Below are 15,386 nucleotides of genomic sequence, written 5' to 3'. Positions count from 1 at the left end.
TAAATATTTAATTTAACTACATATATTCAAAATTTATGAATACAAAGAATCAAGTTTACTAAACAAGACTTGATAAAAATATATATATATATATATAAAATATGAGAAATCTAATCTCTTGTACTTTGATTCCATCATCTTGCAAAGTAAATTGCATTAAAAAAAAGCATCTGTTATATTTTTATATAAAAAGAAACAACTACTTAGTAAAAATATTAGAAATGAATTTTTATTCTTATCTACATATGTATATATTTCATAAAATATTTTGTATGTAATGAAAAAATTCGAAAAATTTTATTTAACAAACAGTATATTAAATTATCTTATTAATCGAATATATAACTAAAAAGCATTCTACAAATTTACTCAGGCAATAAAACTTTTAAGCAACAAATTATATTATATATATTTAAGCAATACATACTTAAAGATATTTAGTCAAATCTAACTAAAATCTATCGTATCAATCACGTGTAAATATCTCGTTAAAATATATATTCGATAATTCAGATATATCAAAAGAGCTGCTTATTATAACAACATTGATTCGTCATTGTAAAGTACTGATATCGTTTATCAAATGAGAGAATTCGCAAAAGATTAATTATGAATATTTCATATAAAATAAAACGTATTCATGTGTGCTTTGCAATGTTTCTCAGAGTTCATTCGGTAGTATTTATCGCAATCTACCAAATTATTAATTGTATGATTTGTTGCAATTATATATTTATGTTTTAATATACATTACCAGAAAAACAATGTATGTAACGTAAATCATAGATTTCCAGTGATATATATTAAAACATAGAATTATATATATATATATATATATATATATATATATATATATATATATAATTACGAGAGTTTAAACAATTGTTTTTTTTGCGAGATTCAATTGACACGTCATTCGTATGTATATTATACATATATATAATTTTATATATATATAAAATATATAATTAATATATATATACAATTATATATATAATTCTATTATATATAAATTAATCATTAATTATGCGCCTATATTTTCTATTAGGTGGAAAAACTTCCTCATCTTCGTCTTTGTCGGGTGCGAGAAAAGGATCGTCGTATGCGTAATTTGGTGCCCATTTTAATAACAATTTCTCAAAAAACTCTTCTAAATTTCTAGCTTCTTGATAAACTTGCGAATCCACCTGAAAAAAAAAGAACAAATAGAGAAATGAAAAGAGGGAGAAAATAAGATAAAAGAAATGAAGAAATATATAAAAAGGAGGATAAAAAATATTAAAAAAAAAATAACAATAATTTAAATGACTTACAGGATTGTAAGTGAAAGCGTTTTTGAACATGAGTCTGATGTCCGCCATGACTTGTCTCAGATCTGTATAATGATCTGTATGCTCGGGTTTTAATTTATCCCTGATTATATCTAACGCAATCGGCTTCTTGATAATTCGATGATAATCGGTGATCTGATGACACGAGAAGATCATTTTTTATTATCAAACAAATTAAAATCATTTAAAATAAAAATGTATTCACCTCGCTTGATACGACTTCCCGAAAAGGAAGACTCTGCTCGTATTGACAATAAAGTTCTAGAACGATTCTCTGCGCAATTCGCAATTCCTTAGCGCTCATGCCGTTCGGTCTCTTCTCGGTATTCGGTGCATCGTCCGAACAGTCGAGTACATTCGTGCACAACATACATTGCCAGGTTTCACTTTCGCTGAAACAAGTAATTAGACAAAAATAGAAGAGCGAAGATGAAAAGAGATGAATAAGGTAGACAAATGCAGCATTCTTACTCTGGAAATGACTTTAAACTAGGTATATGACAATAAAGATGGAAGACTTTTGGACATTTATCACAACATAGCACCGCATCACCTCCATCCATGCATACTGCACACCAGTCTTCGTTGGGATCATCCTTCATCACCATCGAAGCAGTTGTACTTTTCGAATTGTCTGCTGAAAGAGTCATCAATAGAGATAGGCACTTTATGCTTTGAATATAATAGCATAATGTGTCAAAAATTGTTTTAAGCATTAATTTTAATAATTGTGTGCATAGTACTTAATATATTAAATTAAACACTTAATATTAAACAATTTTTGACACATTATGCTATTATGCTCATAGCATAAAGTCTAGCCTATCCCTAATCATCAAGTGAAGAATGGGAGAAAAAATCTGGATGTCAAACAGGAAGAATTGAGCTGATCAAAGACTATAAGAGCCCAACCTGTTGCATTCTCAGTCATCGAGTTGATATCCTCATCCGTAGAACTGTCCACTTGTATAGAATCCATCTGGTTCCTCTGAGCCTCCGGTATCACCATGATTCCGTTGCTATCTAGCTTTGCGATAGTGAGCATCAGATCGTTCAACGATTTCTGGCAAAACTTATCTAGACTCTTCTCGGTGTCGTCGGACTTTCCAGGCGTAGTGACAGGACTAGGGGTCTTGGGTATCGACGAGCTGACCGCCTGCAACAGGGAGACAGCGGCGGGCTGCGAGTTTTGCGACTGCGACGAGTTAACGTCGCAGGAGCTGACATTCGCCACATTGGCGTTGTACTTTTGATTGTTCCCCGGTTGCGTTTGATTCTTCAACGTGATCTTGTACGTCTCGTTGCCGGTAGGGAGGACCGTCATGTTGGGAGCGACCGCGTGCGGATGCCTTGTCGCCGAGGTGTAAGAGGGCAGGCAAGGATTCGCTTGCTGAGGTATGTGCCAGCGATGCTGCTGCTGCACGGGATAGTTCCCCAGGTGCTGCATCGACGGGGAGGCTAAGGTACACTGGGGCAGACGTGCGTTCGGCTGCTGATATGCGTGATGCGGGGGCACCTGAACCATCGCCGCTGCCCCTCTCTGGGAGCCGGCGCCCGAGGTGTACCTGTACCCAGGTGGCAAGCGATACGACACGTGATTCGTGGATCCTCGGTACGACGGATACGGAGGCGGCGGAAGGGAAGGATTGTGCGCGAGAAGGCCGCGTAGACTCGAGTTCTGTCCGAGCTGATCAAGGTTCTGCACCTGCTGATGGGGATGCGTGGACGACGTCACTTGCTGCTGGTGGCAGTTGCCCATAGGACGTTGCTGGTGCATCACCAGGGGTTGTTGCAGTCTGTTGTTGCTGTTGTAGCTGGCGGAGTACGGCACGCGAGGCTGATGCGCCTGCGGCGATGATCGAGGAGGCATATTGTGCGGTGTGGTGTACTGTTGCATGTTGTAGTTTTGCTGTTGCGGGTGCTGCTGCTGCTGCTGCTGTTGTTGTTGTTGTTGCTGCTGCTGTTGCTGCTGCTGCTGTTGACACAGATGCAGAGGCATTTGTTGCTGGTAGGAATTTTGTTGCACGTTGGCAGATTGCTGCGGTACAGTTGCTCCGGATAGTGGTAATCCTGGCTGGATAATTGGAATAGCACCATCTTGAGCGTTCGAACTTGTAGTTTGCTTAGGTTCAGCTTGTGGTTCACTGTACGCTGTGTTATTATTTCCAGGAGATACGGATGGATATACTCTGCCATCGACGACTATCGCTCCCATAGATGATACCACTACAATTATAAGTGCAAAATCAATCAAAAATTATTGTGAAAATCGTGCAAGTGTTTTATCATGTCTTGCCACGAACCTTTTATTAAATCTGGTACTTTTTCCAGGGACAGATGTATTCTTACCGGTATCTCGGGATTTGGAATATCGGCTCGTTTACTTTTTATCCTTAGTAAATGATTTGTAACGGATCTATAATATTATTATTATGTATTATATACATCATATACGTATATATGTAGGTATCTGTAATTGTAGTATACTTTTTACTATATAATAATTCCATATCTGAGCCTTTATTTAAGGCATGAGTGCCAAAGAGTATACAATGATCCGTAAGCTTGGACAACTGATCCAGAGCAACTTTCTTCTCATTTAAAGTATTCTGCTTTTGATCACACACCTCGTTTAATTTCATTACCAATTGTTTTCCCCTTGTATTAATTGCGTTCGTTAATCTGAAACAAAAAAATAGAATAAAATAATATATTTAAGAAAATTGTTTAAAAAAATTACCTGAAAATTTTCGGTATTTTTATTTCAAATTTCAGGTAAAATCAGAAAATTTCACAAGATGCAGCTTTATAAAAGTTCCTTTCTATATGCTTTTTAATGTTTTCTTTTCATACAATTGGAAAGTTATCAAGAGTGCAGTTTTTCTAGCATTTAATATAGATTTAGTAATTGTAAAATTAATTTGGATAACAAAATTTGATATATTCTATCTAAGCACTAAAAACATATGCAAAAATATAATACAAAATAAAAATAAGAAACAAAACATAATTTATTATAAACGTCTTAAGAAATATTAATTTATTTAAATTTATTATTCGCGTTAAATTATTAATTATTTGTTTTATTAAAATAAATAAGAAGTACTAATTTATTATAAATATTTAAAAAATTGAACAATTTTTTTATAAAACTTACATAAGATCATTAATAAAAAAATCACATAAAATTTTAATAAAGCTCTATTAGACATATGTTTCTTAAGTGCTAAATAAGAATAAAAATGATCAAAAAGACAATTTAAAAATCAAATTCCATGAAAAATCCCCGATTTTTCAAAATAAAACAAAATTTCCTGAGAACCTACTAGTTTTTCAAGATTTTTTATAAGTATAGATCCTGAGAGAGGTTGTAACATACTTACTGTACTACCATCTGCGTAATATCTTGAACAAGATTTTTCTTCTTCTCCAATATCAGAATTTGCCTATCCTCTATAACTTTCATCGCGCTTTTCAACAATACTCGTTTGTAGCTGAAAATTATATCGTATTGTCTTGTAAATCTGCAACTCTCTGACATTTCGTGGAATTATTATATATTTATAAATCTTACCTTACTTCTTTAAGCAAAGTAGACATGGAGGAACGAGTTTCAGCAGCAATTTCATGAATAAATTTGTATTTATGATCACGATGCTCGCTAAGTTGACAGTCTCTACAAGTTAATTTATCGCACGTTTGACAAAATAAAGATAATTGTTCGTGACTATGAATTGTGCAAAATAAATATCCAGGTATCTTCTTATTGCTCCTTTTGACATTATCTCTATTGTCATTCGTCATTTCATCCTTGGGTTTAATTGTGTGGTCCTTGGTTATCTTTAATCTTTGATGAGCCTTAAAATAATCAAAAAATAAAATTAATGAATAAAATAATTTTGTCTAATATAAGTTAATATAAGTTAAACATTGAAGTTTGGTTTAAATTCTCGTTCAAGAATCCATATCTTTTTTATCTAAATTGTATGGCATACAAAGTTTAATACATAAATATTAAGATACAAATTGTTTAATTACCATGACACAATTTTGACAAATAAATTCTTCACATTCGACACACCAGCTAGTGGCAGTGGCATTATCGTGACAGCTGGTGCATTTTTTTTCCTCTTCAATTTCTTTAGGTTCATCGTCCAATCCCAAGTTGCTCTCTTCTTCCAATAACTTTAAGAGAAATCTGTTTTCAATCAAATTTTCCACTTTGCTGGTTACATTACACACATGACACACAATCAAGTTGCTTTCCACTGCAAAAAAAAAGAAAGACAATGAATTAGCATGCGTAAAATAAATTAATTTAACATAAAATAATGTTATATATATATATATATACATATCAAAGTAAGAGTCTTTGTTTGCTCTAATTAATAATTTAACAGATCTTAAATAAATATTAATTTAAATTCTCAGATAAGTATTTATTAATTTAATTCTTAAATAAATTATTAATAAATATATAATAAATATTAAAACAAATAAATAAACAAAATGTATAGAAGGCAATAATTACAATTAATTTGTGTATATTACACATATAGCACATTAATTCAAAATAAAATGTTACACATCAAAATAAAGAGTCGATGTTCACTCAATTAATAATTTGACAATTCTAAAATAAATATTAAGACAAATAAATATAAAGAAATTTTGTCAAATAATTACAATATGCGTACATTATACATACACAGCACGTTAATTCAAAATAAAATAACGTTACATATCAAAGTAAAAGTCTATGTATTCATCTTATTAATAATTTGGGCAATTCTCAAATAAATATATTAAAATATTATTATTATAAAATTTAAATTCTCAAATGCAGAGTAATTTAATTCTTAAATAAATATATTAATAAGTATAAAGATAAATAAATAAGAAAAATTTAGAAGGTAATAATTATAATTAATTTGTGTGTATTACACATACAGCATATTAAATCAAAATAAAATAATGTTACACATCAAAGTAAGAGTCTGTGTTTGCTCTATTATTAAATTTACAGTTCTCAAATTAATATTAATAAATATTTAGGCAAAATATAAAAAAATGTTGTTAAAGACAATAATTATAATTAATATGCACACACAGTATTAATTCAAAATAAAATGTTATACATCAAAGTAAGAGCCTGTGTTTGCTTCATTAATAATTTGACAGTTTTCAAATAAATATTAAATAAATAAATATAAAAAATATTGAAGACTAATGTGTGTGTATATTATACATATGCAGTACATTAATGCAAAATAAAATAATAGTACACACATCAAAGTAAAAGTCTGTTTGCTCCATTAATAATTTGACAGTTCTCAAATAAATATTAATAAACATTAAGATAAATATAAAAAATATTGAAAATTAATATGTACATGCATATCATACATACGTAGTGCTTTAATTCAAAATAAAAAATTGTATATTGAAATAAGAATCTGTTTGCTTCATTAATAATTTGACAATTCTCAAATACATGTTAAAAATCTAAATAAATATAAAAAATTGGAAGATTAATATGTGTGTATATTATATGTACACAGTACATTGATTCCAAATATAATAGTTACACATATTGAAGTAAGAAACTGTTCACTCCAATAATAATTTGACACTTCTCAAATAAATATTAAATAAATATAAAGGATTTTGAAGACTAATGTGTGTGTATATCATACGTACATAGTACATTAATTCAAACTAAAAAATCACATATACTGAAGTAAGACTCAGTGTTCGCTCCCTGACCATAATTTGACAGTTGGCAAATAAAACGGAGTAAAATCTCCAATAAATAAAAATAAATATATCCCGTCGAGAGGCGATGATTCCAATAAATTTGCGCATACAACACATACACAGCACATCCACATCCACCGACGTGTTGTGATCGCCGAGCTTATTACTGACACACGCCGCGCAGACCGCGTGCAGGCACTCGAGCAGCTTCGGCTCGTCGCCGAGGACGAACACCCGGTTGCAGAAGACGCATTTGGACAGGAACGCGCGGATCTCACTCTCCTGACCCTCGGTCGTGCACTCGATCCGCTCCTCTTCCTCGACCGCGTCCTGGGAGGACGGCTGCTGCGAGTCCTGCCTCGAGCTCGGCTCGGACGGCTCCTCCTTCACCGTCACCGACATTCCCGCCAATTCGCTGTCACGGCTCTCCATGGTCGCGAAATGATTCCACGATATTAAACGGCCCTCGCGAGGAACGGCTTACGTTATAATCCGCGGCGGAAAGTTTCTCTCAAATTCAGCCAACATTGCGCCAAGGCAGCCATTTTCGTATACTATATATAATACGTGTGTATTTTATATATGTATGTATATGTGCAAATTGGTTCTGTGGTGGTGAAGTTGTGTAAGTTGAGACACCATATGATTTCTCGTTGCTGATTGGCTGAGAAAATTTGACAAAAAATGGTGGAATCGAAACATTTTTCTTAATAGTAATTATAATTATTTTTCGATTAATCTATTTTAAAATTAATTTATTAATTATTCTACTTTTTAATTAATTTATCAATTAATCTATTTTGAAATTAATTTAATATTTTTAAAAATTAACTTGGTAATTAATCTATTTTAAAATTAATTTATTAATTAATCTAGATATTTTAAATTCAATATTTTATATCTACATGTAAAGTATATTATATTAATATGTTTTTTTAATTACGTTCATGCAAAATACTTTTATCTTGCACAAAATTTAAACTTTTTAATATTTAATAACTCAATTAAATTAATTTTATAAATAATTTTGTTATATAATATTTTTTGTATAATTTATTCTTACATAATTTTATTATATAACGTATTATAACCCATAAAAATATTTTTAAAAAAATAATATTAATTTAATCCACCAATAGAAAGCAGGGAACATCTATTCCTTTCTCCTATAGGTGAATATTTTCTATTCTCTACGAACTAAAGCATCGAAAAAGCTATTAACAAAGATGCGCGATCCTACAAATTCCCTGTTTAGTTACTTTCTAGGGAATAATTGCGTGTCCGCCGTCGAGTCGTCGCTCTATATTCCACACTTCAATCGATGGTTCACCGCGCTTCCATCTAAACAGTGTTCCGATTAGGGACCGACTGTACGCGCATGTGCGCTTTTGCGCATGCGCGGCTAGAGAGATACAGTGACGCACATATACGCAGTTTGGCGGGATCGTGAACGATAGGGGATTATAGCAGAATATTATGGGTGCGTTCGTAAACCTTACCCGCTGAGGTATAGGTTAACTTGACGGGGACTAGTCAGTGAACGTGTAGGGACACATCAATCTTCAAGGACTACCTAAAGTTTATGAACGATCTTGAGGTAAAACGATCGCGTAATATAAATTTGACAAATATAATTATCATCATATTATTTTGAATAATTATCTTCATCGCTATGTTTATTTGTAGAATTCTAATGTAGATGAAATTTAATCTTAGTTTAATTTACTTTTAATTTTTTTAATTTGTAGAATTAGAATAAGATAAAAAGTAAGTTAAACCAATAAAATTGAAATTAATTTGCGTTAAAGAAGTAATATATAATATTTAGAAATAAATGAAAAAATCATACAAATTAACAATTAGTATTAATAATCTTATCGACTTCTAATATTACTATATATTTACCATTCATTATTCAATATTCGAACTATTCACTATAAATATTGCATATTTTAAATAAATAAGTATTTTTGAAAATATAAAATAAAATATTTTAATTTTTTTTTAGCAAACTATATTATACACGAAAGAAAGCATGAGTAGTGACAGAGAAAAAGCAATTATTGGCACGGCAATATCAATAGGAAAAAAACTTTTGTCCAATTACGAATTTGATTCCGATTCATCATTATCTGATAGTGAAACTGAAATTTTATTGACACTTATTTGCTCAAAAAAAAAGAGAAACAAGGCTAAACGCATTGAAAGATATGTGGAAGAAACCATTCATCATTTCACTGACAAACAATTTCAGTCAAATTTTAGAATAACGCGTGAAACTTTCCAAAGTTTACTTATTATTGTTGGTCCACAAATAGAAAATACTAATACTACTGGAACTGGGAGACCAATGGTCCCAGTTGAAAAACAGTTATTAGCAACAATATGGCTATTAGCGACGCCAGATTCTTATAGGTATCCTGACATTTTTTACATTTTTTTAAAATACTTTTTCTTCATGTATTTCATTTTTTCTTTACATTGTGCTGCAACAAAATTATAGCTTTCGCATTTCATACCACAGGCAATTTTAGTCCAGATATCGTCCTTTTTAATGCAATTGGAACTAAAATCATTTTGATACTTTTTGTACAAATGTAGCAGCATTGCTCTACTTTTATCTGTCCATAAGTTTTTCATTCCTTTATCCAGAACTTTTTCATTGCTCTCTTCTAAGGGTATCAATATTATGTTCTCAGTTTCTTCTAAGATAGATGTCGAACAGCGAGATGAATTTTCTGTATCAACATTTTTTTCGGGTAACATAATTTCTATTCCATACGGTTTGAGCAAAGTTTCAATAATATATTCCGTTAAAGGAATATAAGCCATTCTGCCTGCTGTAAAATATAATTAAAAGAGGTTATGTTATTTGTAAACGTTTTTTAACAATTAACTTGAGAATTATACAAAGCAATTTTTACAAAGGAACTAGATATTAAGCATTTATTAAGCATAATTCGTTCTTTGTCGTGTCTATTAAGACACAACAAAAGGCGAAATAAATGTACCAAATTTCTAAACATATATTTTGTAACTTACTTTTATTGTCACGTAAATAAACTTCCGACATTTCTGCGTTGAAAATTGGATTTCTATCGGCACCTTCTATAACTTTATACAAAGCTTGGGATTGTGATATCTTACAATTAGACATATTTGGTACACTATTGTAATTTCACTTATTTCACGTACGGACAGAGAGGTTTCTTTCCCCTGGTACGGAATTCTTGTGTAAAATGTGAAAAGTGCGTTTCTGCGCATGACGGGTAAACTCTACCTCAGTCGCGAGCAGGGTACATAAGGAGCACCCTGGGTAATTCCTCAAGAACTTTCTAAACGCATGTGGGTAAAGGTAACTTTTCCACCATAATGTATTTTTCGACTTTCTGAACGAGTTCAGAGACATTTATACCCTGCGGGTAACGTTTACGAACGCAGCCTATATATATATATATATATATATATATATATCATTTAATATATCTGTGATACATAAGTAATATTATGCATTATTATTTTTTTATTAATGATTTTAATTTAAGAAGAAATATGCAATTTTTTTTCTAATTAATAAGTGCTGTGCAATTTAATTTTTTATAATTATTAAATACTGTACAATATTATTTCGGTTTTTATAATATAACAAAAAAAATTATAATTAAATTTAAGATAAAATATAATATTTATAATTTTATAATTAATAATTATAACTTTTATTTATTTCAATTCTTATTATAATTTATTAATTTTATTATTGTTAATGAATATTGGTAAGATTTTTGGCCGTTTTCTTTATCCTTGCAATAAATGTTGGTATTCTTTGAAATTTTTGCCAAATTAAAGATTTTTATTTTATTTATGTATAAAGTGTTTTATTTTATATCATCTTTATCCTCTTTTTTTCTATTCTTTATTATAATTTATATATATTAAATAATTAAATTTTAAATATTTTTTAAATATAATTTTATTTTTTAATATGTTGAAAATTTTTTAAAAATATTTTTAATGTAGCCGGCTGACGGTGCCTCTTTTTCCTAATACGAGATACTTCACTGTGGCCGCGTGCTTGCGCATGCGCGTACAGCCGGTCCCTAATTGGAACACTGCATCCAAATCGAACGGACCAATGAGGTCGCTCGATTCAACCTAACCTCCCGTGGAGCATCGGATGATCTTGCAGAAATACAAATCGGCGAGATTATGATGCGACTGACGAATTAGGTTACATTTGTTCGAGGAACATCTCCAGACATCGTCGAATTTAATCCAGAACGTCGACGTCACGAGCGGCCCCAAGGTGACAGCTGACAGGTGACAGGTGACAGTTCGTAAAACATGGTCGTACCCACCGGGAAAAAACGTCGAGGCGATGGACGTGGACGTGAATCCCGCCCCGGACGCCCAGAGCGGCGACGGAGACGGCGCGGGCGAGCGCAAGGACACCGACGTGCAGACCCTATGCGACATCCGCGAGCACACCCGGCAGATCGAGAAGGCCGTCCAGAACAAGGAGCCGCGGTTCGTGCTGCGCGCCCTGCGCGCTTTGCCGAACACCCGTCGTCGGCTGAACCCGGTCGTCCTGCGCGGCCTCGTGGCCGGCTTCTACACCAGGTCGGTCGCCGAGCGCGACGCTCTCCTCGCCTGGGTGGAGGAGCCGATGGACGTGGACGAGAGTCAGACGGTCGTCCAGAAGTTCCGCAGTTCCTCGTCGTCTCTCCTACCCGAGATCGACGCGTACGTTCACCTCCTGGTACTGATACGGCTGATCGACACCAGGAAGTACAACGAGGCGGTGCAGTGCTCGGAGCTGCTGGTGCAGAAGATCGCGGCGCAGAATCGCAGGACCATAGACCTGATCGCTGCCAAGTGCTACTTCTACCACTCCCGCGCTTACGAGCTGACGAATCAGCTGGACAGGATCCGCGGCTTCCTGCATTTACGTCTGCGCACCGCGACTCTGCGTAACGACTTCGAGGGCCAGGCGGTGCTGATAAATTGTCTGCTGCGCAACTACCTGCATTACAATCTGTACGATCAGGCGGACAAGCTGGTGCTGAAATCGACCTTCCCCGAATCGGCTAGCAACAATGAATGGGCTCGTTTTCTTTACTACTTAGGTAGAGCAATGTGATATCGTTTAGCTTCAATTTTATTTATATACCCGTACCTAGAGATTTGGCATATTAATTTATATCTTGGACATGTCCCGATATTGCTGTCAGTACTGAAAATATAATATACATAATGTAAACCGTAGCTTTTCATTAGTCGTTACATCAGTCCTAACATTCACGAATGTTATTTTGTCTAGGAGGGATAAGTAGTATGACATCATTTAACTTTAATTTCATTTACATATCTGTACCTAGAGACTTAGCAGACATATAATTTATATCTTGGACATGTTCCGATATTGCTGCCACTGAAAATATAATGTAACTATAGTTTTTCAGTACTATAGTTAGGCAGGGTATATCGGAACATGCCCCTTATTTCTTGAGTCATATCAATATTAACATTAACGAATATTATTTCATTTAGGAAGGATAAAGGCCGCCAGGCTGGAGTACTCGGCCGCCCACAAGTATCTCGTGCAAGCGATGCGCAAAGCGCCGCAGACGACGGCGGTGGGATTCCGGCAGACGGTCCAAAAGCTTGCGGTCGCCGTGGAGCTTCTTTTAGGCGACATCCCGGAGAGACAGATATTTCGGCAGGCCGCGCTACGGAGAGCCCTGGCTCCGTACTTTCAACTGACCCAGGCGGTACGTCTGGGCAATCTGCAGCGCTTCGGCGAGGTCCTGGAGAACTTCGGGCCGCAGTTCCGGGCCGATCACACGTTCACCCTGATCCTGCGCTTGCGACACAACGTCATCAAGACGGCGATTCGCTCTATCGGGCTCTCCTATTCCCGCATTTCGCCCACAGACATAGCTCGCAAGCTAGGATTGGATTCTAGCGTCGACGCGGAGTTCATCGTCGCGAAGGCGATCCGCGACGGGGTGATCGAAGCCACCCTGGACCCGGAGAACGGCTACATGCGCAGCAAGGAGACCACGGACATTTACTGCACCAAGGAGCCGCTGCTCGCCTTCCATCAGAGGATCACCTTCTGCCTGGACCTGCACAATCAGAGTGTCAAGGCGATGCGTTACCCGCCCAAGTCGTACGGGAAGGACCTGGAATCCGCCGAGGAACGTAGGGAGAGGGAGCAACAGGACCTGGAGTTGGCCAAGGAGATGGCCGAGGAGGACGACGACGGTTTCCCTTGAATATCCACGACATTCGGAGATTGTAGGAGAGAAATTTTAATCTCTACGGCATTTTTGCGCCACTGCTCGTTTTTTTCCTAACGTTGGATTTATAGACAACGTCGAAAATGAGAATTAAGGTTCCTGGTTCCTCGCCGACCATGTTGGATTTGTGACGTCAAAGACGAGGAAACACGGGCTAGAAAAATTCTTAGATGCTATTTCGAAATAAAATAAAGCATAATCTTAACGTTCTTTGATCTTCTTTGTTCTGCCTTGTAACGTCAGAAGCGAGAAAATGCATCAAAAACTATCCTTTTTCCTTTATAATCAATCAACAGCTGTAAAATGATTGTAATGTGAGATTCAGTCCGTCTGATTTTTGCACGATAATTTTACAGTTGTATGTAAAATGCTGTATTTTAATTATATGCCAAAGTCATCTAAAGTAGTGGTTCATTGAAATATCTTTTCATTTAAAAATGGCATCTAAGAATTTTCAACGTATACTTTCTCACCTATGACGTCACAATCCAATATGACCGTGGCAAAGACCCAGGCTTAAAAAGTAATATTTATAGAATGTTGGCATCTTATGATCTCGCCATTCGTGAATGTTAGTACTGATATAATGACCCAAGAGATAAGATATAAATTATATGATAAGTCTCTAGATTCGGTATATAAATGAAATTTAAGATAAATGATATCATATTGCAATTGAATTTAATAAAGTAATTATCTTGATAGATTGTTATTACTTATATATTAAATATCTTACTTTAATTGATTTTAATAACTTTTTAATACTGCGTAATAAAAATATTAAGACAATACCGATCATTCTTATATATTAACTCAACAACTCCATCTTATACCATTATAATAATATTGTTTATGTAATTTAATATATAGGTCATAACAATATATGTAATAATAAATCAGTCGAAATATGTAATAATTATATTGTTTGTTTTTTTTTTTTAATTTTATAATTGCAACAGTGAGACTCAACAGTAAGAAATCTATTTCTATATAGGCATCATCATCGTCGCATATATCGTGTTTTTGCACGAAAAAACTACAAGGATCGAAAAAAATTATTAATATAATAATAGTTCTTCAATAATATATTATTAGTAAACCAGTAATTTTTTCGTATTGTAGTTTTATTCATAAGGGAATATATAATGTATTGTATAATATAAAATATAAAATAATTTTATATAATAACATTAATTATGATATATTGATAATATAATATTAATAATTTATAACATTTTTATCATAGAAAAGTCACATATACGAATGAAATTGACATTTCTCCGAAAAAAATCTAATTGTAAATTTAAAAATTTCTAATTTATTTATCAATCAGTTTCAGTTTTTACAAATAATGAGCAAGATTTTTAGTGAGTTTGAAAGTAGATCACTATTTTTTATATAAACAAAAATAGGTAAGAAATTAGAAAAATCAACAAGAAATTAAAATCATCGCCTTCTTGCTCATACAGCCCTTATCGTAAGAAATATACAGAGTGTCTCAGATCTACCATATAACATGTTAATGGCACATTCCTAAAACTCTAACTCAAACTCTTTCTATTATATTTCTCTCATACAAGAATGCACTACCTGACAGATTTATTAAAATTCAAAGAAATTGCATTGTTCTTGAAATAGGAAAATGGTACTTTCGTAAAAGTACGGAATTTGTCGGTGAAAACTTCAAATTGATATTTTCAAAAATTGATATTTTCCTCGATATTTTCGACACGCAAATAAAAATACAAAAAAATTCTTGCTCGGTAAATTTTGATTTTCATTCACAATTCATATTCAATTGTCTCAAATTATCGATTACAGAGTATATGAAAAACAACATATGACACATTTGCATGATATATAGCTAATATTTGTATTTTGCTATAATATTAATTAAGTTGATTCGAAAATATATATACTGTATCACGCTTTAATAGAAGATTTTTCAGGTGATTTGGAGACGATATATTTCCTCTGCTAAAATCGCCAAGCACCAATA

The 15,386-nt window shown here is 33.5% G+C and overlaps 2 protein-coding genes and 2 long non-coding RNA genes across 5 annotated transcripts; 2 read left to right on the top strand and 2 right to left on the bottom strand.

Moving 5' to 3' along the window:
• Positions 1 to 207: 207 nt before the first annotated feature.
• LOC114942558 (E3 ubiquitin-protein ligase TRIM33) lies at positions 208 to 7,687 on the bottom strand. 2 transcript variants are annotated; one of them, XM_029317944.2, is made up of 11 exons: positions 7,208 to 7,687; positions 5,370 to 5,599; positions 4,906 to 5,189; positions 4,715 to 4,825; positions 3,819 to 4,013; positions 3,635 to 3,747; positions 2,244 to 3,557; positions 1,803 to 1,968; positions 1,537 to 1,723; positions 1,314 to 1,466; positions 208 to 1,187 (listed from the first exon to the last, which is right to left on the bottom strand). In XM_029317944.2, exons 1-11 carry the CDS (start codon positions 7,518 to 7,520, stop codon positions 1,014 to 1,016), a joined length of 3,240 nt encoding a protein of 1,079 aa, XP_029173777.2. In that variant the 5' UTR covers positions 7,521 to 7,687; the 3' UTR covers positions 208 to 1,013. The 2 variants fall into 2 exon arrangements, with proteins under 2 accessions (XP_029173777.2, XP_085341535.1); XM_085485409.1 differs by having other exon boundaries at positions 1,803 to 1,965.
• An 881-nt stretch (positions 7,688 to 8,568) lies between these two features.
• LOC146722118 (uncharacterized) lies at positions 8,569 to 10,183 on the top strand. Its single transcript, XR_014925335.1, has 2 exons — positions 8,569 to 8,685; positions 9,097 to 10,183. It is a non-coding gene; the product is annotated as an uncharacterized LOC146722118 (long non-coding RNA).
• LOC114940684 (uncharacterized) lies at positions 9,366 to 10,525 on the bottom strand. The gene is made up of 2 exons (XR_014925334.1): positions 10,131 to 10,525; positions 9,366 to 9,928 (listed from the first exon to the last, which is right to left on the bottom strand). It is a non-coding gene; the product is annotated as an uncharacterized LOC114940684 (long non-coding RNA).
• Positions 10,526 to 11,223: 698 nt separating this feature from the next.
• LOC146722117 (putative 26S proteasome non-ATPase regulatory subunit 3) lies at positions 11,224 to 14,306 on the top strand. The gene is made up of 2 exons (XM_085485410.1): positions 11,224 to 12,211; positions 12,636 to 14,306. Exons 1-2 carry the CDS (start codon positions 11,464 to 11,466, stop codon positions 13,361 to 13,363), a joined length of 1,476 nt encoding a protein of 491 aa, XP_085341536.1. The 5' UTR covers positions 11,224 to 11,463; the 3' UTR covers positions 13,364 to 14,306.
• Positions 14,307 to 15,386: the final 1,080 nt, after the last annotated feature.

The sequence above is a fragment of the Nylanderia fulva genome, unplaced genomic scaffold (assembly GCF_048542155.1).
Source record: "Nylanderia fulva isolate GAGA-0341 unplaced genomic scaffold, ASM4854215v1 Scaffold368, whole genome shotgun sequence".
Classification (NCBI taxonomy): Eukaryota; Metazoa; Arthropoda; class Insecta; order Hymenoptera; family Formicidae; genus Nylanderia; species Nylanderia fulva.
Note: the sequence above shows the minus strand (reverse complement) of the source record. Positions and strands in the feature narration are given on the sequence as shown.